The sequence below is a fragment of the Gadus chalcogrammus genome, chromosome 8, assembly GCF_026213295.1.
Source record: "Gadus chalcogrammus isolate NIFS_2021 chromosome 8, NIFS_Gcha_1.0, whole genome shotgun sequence".
In the NCBI taxonomy this organism is placed as follows: domain Eukaryota; kingdom Metazoa; phylum Chordata; class Actinopteri; order Gadiformes; family Gadidae; genus Gadus; species Gadus chalcogrammus.
Genome location: NC_079419.1, coordinates 351,569 through 361,506, shown reverse-complemented (window position 1 = coordinate 361,506; position 9,938 = coordinate 351,569). Strand labels below are relative to the sequence as shown.

The 9,938-nt window shown below is 49.5% G+C and overlaps 1 protein-coding gene across 2 annotated transcripts; it reads right to left on the bottom strand.

Annotated features, from left to right (window-relative positions):
* Positions 1-365: 365 nt before the first annotated feature.
* On the bottom strand, positions 366-7,547 carry ipp (intracisternal A particle-promoted polypeptide). Of its 2 annotated transcripts, XM_056596463.1 has the most exons (10): positions 7,327-7,547; positions 6,436-6,875; positions 5,840-6,051; positions 5,095-5,314; positions 4,585-4,740; positions 4,195-4,362; positions 2,977-3,114; positions 2,531-2,653; positions 1,311-1,531; positions 366-646 (listed from the first exon to the last, which is right to left on the bottom strand). In XM_056596463.1, the coding sequence occupies exons 2-10, from the start codon at positions 6,812-6,814 to the stop codon at positions 422-424; spliced, it is 1,842 nt and encodes a 613-aa protein (XP_056452438.1). In that variant the 5' UTR covers positions 6,815-6,875; positions 7,327-7,547; the 3' UTR covers positions 366-421. The 2 variants fall into 2 exon arrangements, with proteins under 2 accessions (XP_056452438.1, XP_056452440.1); XM_056596465.1 differs by having other exon boundaries at positions 6,436-7,547.
* Positions 7,548-9,938: the final 2,391 nt, after the last annotated feature.

Genomic DNA, 9,938 nt, shown 5'->3' with positions numbered 1-9,938 from the left:
TGGTCCCTCTACCCCCCCCTGAAGGAGTCTGGGGGGGGGGGGGGGGGTCAGGGGAGTGGTCCCTCTACCCCCACCTGAAGGAGTCTGGGGGGGGGGTCAGGGGAGTGGTCCCTCTACCCCCCCTGAAGGAGTCTGGGGGGGGGGTCAGGGGAGTGGTCCCCCCCCCCCCCCCCCTAAAGGAGTCTGGGTGGGGGGGGGGGGGGGGGTCAGGGGAGTGGTCCCTCTAGCCCCCCCTGAAGGAGTCTGGGGGGGGGGGGGTCAGGGGAGTGGTCCCTCCACCCCCCCCTGAAGGAGTCTGGGGGTGGGGGGGGGGTCAGGGGAGTGGTCCCTCTACCCCCCCCTGAAGGAGTCTGGGGGGGGGGGGGGGGGGGCAGGGGAGTGGTCCCTCTACCCCCCCCTGAAGGAGTCTGGGGGGGAGGGGTCAGAGCACCGCCAGCCCCCCGTCACAGCGGCTGGCGATCATGTTGCCCACCTCCGTCCATGTGTCCAGGTGGGGGTCGTAGACCTCTACAGAGTCCACCGTCACGGGGGCCGAGAAGTCCCGGCTGGTGGCGCGGCCCCCCACTGCGTACAGCAGCCCGTTGACCGCCGCCACCGAGACCCCCGCCCGCGCCGTGCACATGGACGCCACCTCCACCCACCTCTCCTGCAGGGCGCATGGATGTACACCGTCACATGAGGGAGGACGGGTGGAGGACGGGTGCAGGTCAGTGATGAGAGGGTTAGGGTTAGGGTTAAAGGGTGAGTCCAGATACAGGTCAGTGATGAGAGGGTTAGGGTTAAAGGGTGAGTCCAGATACAGGTCAGTGATGAGAGGGTTAGGGTTAAAGGGTGAGTCCAGATACAGGTCAGTGATGAGAGGGTTAGGGTTAAAGGGTGAGTCCAGATACAGGTCAGTGATGAGAGGGTTAGGGTTAAAGGGTTAAAGGGTGAGTCCAGATACAGGTCAGTGATGAGAGGGTTAAAGGGTTAAAGGGTGAGTCCAGATACAGGTCATTGATGAGAGGGTTAGGGTTAAAGGGTGAGTCCAGATACAGGTCAGTGATGAGAGGGTTAAAGGGTTAGGGTTAGGGTTAGGGTTAAAGGGTGAGTCCAGATACAGGTCAGTGATGAGAGGGTTAGGGTTAAAGGGTGAATCCAGATACAGGTCAGTGATGAGAGGGTTAGGGTTAAAGGGTTAAAGGGTGAGTCCAGATACAGGTCAGTGATGAGAGGGTTAGGGTTAAAGGGTTAAAGGGTGAGTCCAGATACAGGTCAGTGATGAGAGGGTTAGGGTTAAAGGGTTAGGGTTAAGGGTCAGCGCCCCCTACCTCCTCGGGGCAGTACTTCTCCACCGTCTCCAGCGAGCCCAGGGCCTCGTTCCAGCCCCCCACGGCGTAGATGCAGTTGTTGAGGGCGGCGACGCCCACGTAGGCGCGGCGCGTGGCCATGGGGGGCAGCGGGCGCCAGCGCTGGGAGAGCGCGTCGAACACCTCCGCCGAACACAGCTCCAGGCCATCATCGCTGATACCCCCCAGCACGTACATCATACCTGGGGAGAGAGAGAGAGAGAGAGAGAGAGAGAGAGAGAGAGAGAGAGAGAGAGAGAGAGAGAGAGAGAGAGAGAGAGAGAGAGAGACAGAGAGACAGAGAGACAGAGAGACAGAGAGAGACAGAGAGACAGAGAGACAGAGAGACAGAGAGACAGAGAGAGAGAGAGAGAGAGAGACAGACAGACAGACAGACAGACAGACAGACAGACAGACAGACAGACAGACAGACAGACAGACAGACAGACAGGTGAGTAAGGAGCTTATAGTTTAGTACATCTTTCCCCTGGCCTTGATCTTGGATAGGCGATATTTGTTCCAGTTATAGATCTAGGTTTAGAGTTAGGATTCTTTAATATCTGACAAATACAAAAGACCATCATGCACATTACTCAAATTGTCTGTCCTATTCTACCAAAAAAGTGACAGTTGATGTAATGAACTATCCATGAATGGGAGTTTTAGTAGTAGTTTAAAGAGGGAGTTGTAGTTTAAAGAGGGAGTTGTAGTTTAAAGAGGGAGTTGTAGTTTAAAGAGGGAGTTGTAGTTTAAAGAGGGAGTTGTAGTTTAAAGAGGGAGTTGTAGTTTAAAGAGAGAGTTGTAGTTTAAAAAGGGAGTAGTAGTTTAAAGAGGGAGTTGTAGTTTAAAGAGGGAGTTGTAGTTTAAAGAGGGAGTTGTAGTTTAAAGAGGGAGTAGTAGTTTAAAGAGGGAGTTGTAGTTTAAAGAGGGAGTTGTAGTTTAAAGAGGGAGTTGTAGTTTAAAGAGGGAGTTGTAGTTTAAAGAGAGAGTTGTAGTTTAAAGAGGGAGTAGTAGTTTAAAGAGGGAGTTGTAGTTTAAAGAGGGAGTTGTAGTTTAAAGAGGGAGTTGTAGTTTAAAGAGGGAGTTGTAGTTTAAAGAGAGAGTTGTAGTTTAAAGAGGGAGTAGTAGTTTAAAGAGGGAGTTGTAGTTTAAAGAGGGAGTTGTAGTTTAAAGAGGTGAGTGTAAAGAGAGAGTTTCAGCACCTTGAAGCTCACAGCAGCCACAGTAGTAGCGAGGAACGGCCATGCTACCGATCACCTCCCACTTGTTCTCCTCGGGGTCGTAGCGCTCCACCGTCTTCCCGATCTCTGAACCGATCCAACCCCCTTAAGACAACCAGCAATCACATGAAACACACCAATCCAACCTCATGAAACCAACCATCCAACCCCCTGAAGACAACCAGCAATCACATGAAACACACCAATCCAACCTCATGAAACCAACCACCCAACCCCCTGAAGACAACCAGCAATCACATGAAACACACCAATCCAACCTCATGAAACCAACCACCCAACCCCCTGAAGACAACAAGCAATCACATGAAACCACCTAATTCAACATGGCTTATCTAGTTGCATCTGGCTAGTACCTATATATTGACTTATATATTTGTGCAGAGGTCATTTATGATTAGGCGCTCTACCGAAGGCGTAGAGCGCCCCGTGGCAGGGGCACACGCTGACGCCGCAGCGTGGGAAGGTGAGGGAGGCCACGGCCGCCCACTGCTTGGTCACCGGGTCGTAGCGCTCCGTGCAGTCGAAGATCATGGAGTCCTTCTCCCCTGGGGCAGGAGCACAGACAGGAAGTAGACCGGTGAGGGGAGGAGCACAGACAGGTAGTAGACCGTTGGTCAGGAGGAACAGACAGGAAGTAGACCGGTGAGGGGAGGAGCACAGACAGGAAGTAGACCGTTGGTCAGGAGGAACACAGACAGGAAGTAGACCGGTGGTCAGGAGGAGCACAGACAGGAAGTAGACCGGTGAGGGGAGGAGCACAGACAGGATGTAGACCGTTGGTCAGGAGGAACAGACAGGAAGTAGACCGGTGAGGGGAGGAGCACAGACAGGAAGTAGACCGTTGGTCAGGAGGAACACAGACAGGAAGTAGACCGGTGGTCAGGAGGAGCACAGACAGGAAGTAGACCGGTGAGGGGAGGAGCACAGACAGGAAGTAGACCGTTTGTCAGGAGGAGCACAGAGAGGAAGTAGACCGTTGGTCAGGAGGAACAGACAGGAAGTAGACCGTCGGTCAGGAGGAACACAGACAGGAAGTAGACCGTTGGTCAGGAGGAGCACAGACAGGAAGTAGACCGTTGGTCAGGAGGAACACAGACAGGAAGTAGGTTGGTTGGTCAGGAGGAACACAGACAGGAAGTAGACCGGTGGTCAGGAGGAACACAGACAGGAAGTAGGTCGGTGAGGGGAGGAGCCTGGCCTGGACTGGTTACCAGAACCATTTCCTGGTTCATTTCTTTTTCAAAGCGATTGACAGTGCACTCAACAGGTTTGACCCCAGAACCTCAGGGCTGGGGGTCAAACACCACAAAACAGCCCCCCCCCCCCCACCGGCAAGCCACTTCTGAGCCTGAACCTGAACCTACGTCAGGTAAATAAAGGAATAAGCCTCTGCTTGATGGTGTTTGTCTCCACCCTCCAACGCCCAGTGAGCCCTGCCCCCCCCCCCCTCCTCCCACCCCTCCCTGCCCCCCCCCCCTCCTCCCACCCCCTCCCTGCCCCCCCCCCCCCTCCTCCCACCACACCCTGCCCCCCCCCCCCCCTCACCTCCCACCCCTCCCTGCCCCCCTCCCTCCCCCCCCCCCCCCTCACCTCCCACCCCTCCCTGCCCCCCCCCCCCCCCTCACCTCCCACCACGTAGATCATCCCGTCCAGCACGGCCACCCCCAGCCCGCTGCGGGCCTGGTGCAGCGACGACACCGTGGTCCAGTACTGGTTGAACGAGTCGAAGCGCTCCACGCAGCTCAGGGCCCGGCTGTCGCTCCAGCGGCCGCCCTGCAGCCGCGTGTAGCCCCCTGGGGGGGGGGGGGGGGGAGTTAACACGTTACAACATGTGGAGATGTGTGGGCATTATTTAATTTCATTTTAATGCTACAACATTTTCCTTTTTCTTATTCTGGGCTTTTTCTGAAAAGGCGTTAATTACAACCAATGACCACCAGAGGTCGCTGGAGAGCAATGTAGGGTTTACGATATAAACAACATCCAGGCGTCATAAATAAGATGTAGCCACCTACCTATACTGTAGAGATATTTCCTAGCTTTCCGTCTGGGCCTCATCTTGGAAGGTTCCCCCACACAGTACGGCTTATTTTCCTTCGGCGATTTAGTGACCTCCATGTACTCCTTCAACAAGGTCTGCAGCGCCACCCGCAGGCTGAAATCGGCAACACCTTTTGTTGTGGGTACAAAACGACGTCATTCTTTATCAACACCTTCATATTTTTTATTACAGAGCCATGCATTAAAGAAGTGCTGTTCAAACCGTGGATTGTGACCCATAGGGGTGGGTCACAGCATGGCAAATACATATAATTACAAATTAATATATAGATTTGACTGAATATCCATCAAAAGTATGTTGAGCACCTCACCCTTTTTCGACAGGGGAGGAACACCGCTCAGTTTACTTTGACACAAACTTGTCAGTTGGTCCAGCGCCAAACGACCCCTCCCCCAGTGGGGTCCTCCTCAGCGTGTAACCGGACCCCCCAGGGGACCCCCCGGGACCCCCCGGGCCCCCTCACCTTCGATGTACTTGAGCAGCCTACGGGGGGACAGCAGGGGGAAGCGGACGGGCTCCAGGACCTCCACGGCGTGGCGCCGCCTGGGCCCCACGTCCTGCAGCAGCCAGCCCATGGCGGCGCTGAAGACCTGGTACTCCTCCTCCACGCGCAGCTCCTCGCTGCCGAGCAGCCGCACCAGCTGGTCCTTGGACAGGCCCCAGAACTCATCGGCCACGCACACCTGGGGGGCCGGGGGGGGGGGGGGGAGAGGGGGGTCATGGGGTGGTGGTGTTGGATGAAGGAGGTATCCTACTGCCGTGTGTACGCAACATTCTGGGCATAATTCCTATTTGACGCATATATATATATATATATATATATATATATATATATATACACACCGTATAAATATATATATATATATATATATATATATATATATATATATATATATATATTTATACGGTGTATATATATATATATATATATATATATATATATATATATATATTTATACGGTGTATATATATATATATATATATATATATATATATATATATATATATATATATATATATATATATATATATATATATATATATACACACAAGTCTACTGCTACACAGTACCGACTGACTTTGGGTCGTTCCAAACAGACTTGCTCTATGGACCTGGCTTGTGTTGGGAACCCACTGCAGCTTTTTAACCGGGGTTTATGCGACTGGTACACGGTGTGTCTTTCACAGACGCTCGTGCGCTCCAGTACCTCGAGGAAGTGCACGTGGATGTAGTTCTCAGTGAACTCCAGCATGTCCATGCAGCCGATCTGCTCCAGGAACTGGAAGATGCCGACACAGTTGGAGGGCTCCATGTGGCCCTGGAGGAACTCCCCACAGATGGACACCACCTCCGCCAGCTGCAGCATGTCTGCCGCCACCATCAGCTCCTGGACGTTCTCCACGCTCACGTTGATCACCCCTGGGGGGGAATCATCTCACTGTTAGAGCGGGAATGCTTCCTAGAAACTGCATACAGAAACAGAATGAAATGCATGCATGCGTTTATATCTCATTGTCTTGGGAGCATAGTCCAGCGACAGCAGGGGGGGTAACCCACCACCCACATTGTCAACGGCACACATCGACAAATATACCAGATTGTGAGTCTAAGGCGATAAAGGAGAGAAATCCCTCAATTATAACAGGCCATTCACAAATAACTATATATATATACTATATCTATTATAAGAATTTGCATTATTTGGATAAATGTCACACACTACTTCACACACAGGAGCGGAAGCATAGAGTGAGTTTACCCTTGATGCTCATTTAGTTTACACATCAGACAACCAGCAAGCACCTGTGTAAATAAAGTCCAGCAGAACCTCGAATATCCCGGCCTCCACTCCCAGGATCTGCACCTCGTCCTTGTCGAGCTCCTTCATCCCTACGGAGAACAGCGCACAGAAGTAGGGGCTACAGGCGGCCAGAACGAGCCTGTGAACCCTGAAGACCCGCTCGCCCACTCTCAGCCGCACATCACAGAAGTCGGCGCGCAGCCGCATCCGGTTCATCTGGGCCAGGATGATTCTCGCGTAGCGGTCAGAGGCGAAGGAAACCTGCTCGGGTGACACTGTTGCCATGGCAGCTCCGACGTCCCCGCAGGAAACACCTGACGTGGTAGTCGTCGAAGCGGAGGTGAGGCCGGCAGGAGACAGTCGAGCGCCCTGGGCGGACATTGCGGGCAGCGGCTATGTCTCCTATATGTGGTTTTTATTTCGTTCAGCAACAGCCGTTCCTCTATAAAACATTCCCAAAAGACAGGTGGTCATGTAACGGAAGAACAGAAACAGGAGCAAATTAACTGCCGCTTTACAGGGGCGTGTTGGCCACAGACACAACAAGAACACACATTAAAGTTAGTTTACACTATCTATGCTGCGTGATTTATCATAATGCTTAGCCTCCCTTTTTGTGTAGATGTAGATTGCGTGGACTTATTACATAATGTGTTATAAACGCAATGAAGTTCATACAATACATTGCATTGCTATCTGTCTCTAAAATGACAGTATAGCTCGTTGATGATCATAGTTAACGTAACAGTACTCGCTGTAGCGGGCTAACTGCTAGCCAGCAGCACAGTTGACTCATTTGGTTTCCGGAATAAGATGCCAACTCATACACCTGCACTATAGAAATTTGAATTATAGTCTTGCAAACAACCCCTGTTATATAGTTAATTACTTACCCATTAGTTTACTGATAACTTCCGACCATCGCTACTCTGCCTATCGATGTTCCTGACTTGATTACCTGTACTAAACCTAGGCTGAGCTAAGCGATCCTTGAATGCATCGATTAACTCACCCAGAGAAGGAAGAAATTAACAGTGTTACTAAATTTTTATTTATAGCAATGATTCATTTAGTATTTTTTGTAATCGTTACAATTCATTGAGAAAAGGTTGCCTTTACAGTCAGACCACGTTTTGTTTTGTCACGTTTGACATTGAACGCTTGGTGGCAGTATAACCTCGAAACAAAATGTATAAACGTTCATCCTAAATGCTCCAATCTATTCTCCAAACGTTTTTGCGTTCCCTATATAGAAGGAAACAATATATTCAAATCACCACCTTGTTCCACATGGAGAATTGGCAGAATTGCAGAATCGAATGCATCCCCATAGTTTTACAGTGACGTCACAGACTAGCTACCCAATATGTTGCTAAGTAACACTGTGTGGTTTGCCCACATCTTCCCTATATGTATGCTGGGGAACCAATCACGACGCGTCAATTACACCATTGGCTGCGCTTCAAACGATCTGTAAGCCAATAGAAAGCTAATCACACAGGAGGATCTTAAGTAGGCCGAAAGGTAAAAACAATATCGCTCATTAAATTGATACTTTCAAGAACGGTCGTTTGTGGTTTCAACATGTAGGTTATCACATGTAGTATGGCATAGAAATTCATAGCATAGGTTTGTAATTTATGAATAAATGTAAAATACAATATGTAGCTACACAGACGACATGCCTTCTAGCGCGTTGCCTAAACTAAAGTAGCTCAACATGGTGCCAGGGCTAATGCCATCAAGATGGAGCCTCAGGCACTCCTGTAGCCTCTTTTGTCTTGACATTTTCTGGGACATATTTTGTCTTCTCATTCCATTCTTTTGTCTCGAAAAAAGTACTGGGAAAAAAAAGAAGATGAATCTGTCGCAGTGCATCCAAACAGTTTTTCGCTTAACTATCTTGTGATCCCATAACCATCAATAGACCCATACAATGCTAAATGTACAGAAGCTATTCATTCCAGCAAAAATACATATGTTAGCTATGTATAGCTTCAAAGCATTTCATAAAGAAGACATCTGGGGTTAAAGCTATAGAGGCAGGTCCATTCATTCAGAAATTGGATGCTAATCATGTTTTTTAAAATTAGATCTTGCCTGCATAACATATCCTACGTCTGTGGGTCCACACGCAGGTTGATAACCCCTGATCTCATCCATTCTCATTTGTGGACTTCTAGCTTTGTTTAGGCCGTGTTGTTTGAGGTGTGAGGCCCACATTAACTTTTTTTGCCATCTTGCCATTTCTCATTGTGCAGCTGTTGTCTGTCCGGACAAGCATATCTTGAGAAACAGGTTTAAATGAGAAGGAGGCGGCCAAGAGCGAAAGGAGAAGAGAGAGACGGTTAATACGTTCTGAACTAGATAGACCTATAGACCTTTTTTATATAGCTCGTGTTTTGTTGTCTGGTATTCTTTGGCGTCATTGTGACGCTTAATCATCAGTGTTCGCTAAGCTAGAGACGATGGTGATTGCTAGAAGAGCGGGCGTTTCGCTCCTCTCCAATTGCTCGTCCTTTATTATCGTGACTGTAAGCATTAATTATCACTCTGCTCACAGCAGACTCATTGTGTCTTCGTCGTGACGGAGGCAACTGCCCTGCTGCTGCTTTCCGACCTCTTGAACTTCACATTACTTTCACCATAACGACGGAACAAACCGTTCCACAGTGCGACATGATTCCGATTTAGGGGTTTTCAATTTGAGGGTTGATATTTTCAGGAAATTAAGGAAGGATCCTTTTTTATCGACCGGTGTTTTAGATTGTCTTTCTTTTCCCTTCCTCAATCTTTGTTTTTGTTGTTCTTTTCAATCAGACAAGTTTCATGTATCGCCTCTAAAAAGAACCACCTCTGATTGGTCGGAGACGATCGAATCTTCACCTTGGAAGATAGATAGCATTCTTGACCCCATCTTCTCTTGGCCAGACCCCCTTTCATCATATTTCTTCTCCAGTTGTAATAGCTTTTTGATTATTCCCTGAAGCCATACACTCAATAAATCCTGTACAACAATATTTTATTGGCTTGGAGCAGAGCATTGTGGTTTTATTTTATTTAAATGTTTGTAGGCTCCTGCATATGGCACGTCTCCAGGCCCAGAGGGGGGCCGGAGTGTCTCGCTAAACCTCCACATAAATCATTACCTCATGATTAGTCTCGCAAAGTCAGACCAAACTACAGCAAGTAGAATGCCTCATGATTAAAGTCATCCCGGGAGATTTAAGACAATATTATTCAGCGCATGGCGTCCAAGCGCAGTGGTTTTGGCGTGTTTAAAGCTTGGCGTCCTATGCGTTGGCGGTATGAGGTACCTCAACGTCAACATCTCTCCGGTCGCGGTTTACAGACACGGAGCCGGGCATTATGTCGCCATGAGCGCTGAAACCATGGCGATCCTATAGGGGTGAGACATCTCTCTCTCTCTCTCTCTCTCTCTCTCTCTCTCTCTCTCTCTCTCTCTCTCTCTCTCTCTCTCTCTCTCTCTCTCTCTCTCTCTCTC

Bases quoted from the DNA above. Each gene is read 5' to 3' on its own strand.
- ipp (XM_056596465.1), bottom strand. From the start codon at position 6,814: ATGTCCGCCCAGGGCGCTCGACTGTCTCCTGCCGGCCTCACCTCCGCT. The intron at 4,741-5,094 runs GTGAGGGGGCCC...CCACAACAAAAG, and splicing joins GCTGCTCAAGTACATCGAAG to GTGTTGCCGATTTCAGCCTG. The intron at 647-1,310 runs GTAGGGGGCGCT...TGCGCCCTGCAG, and splicing joins AGAAGTACTGCCCCGAGGAG to GAGAGGTGGGTGGAGGTGGC.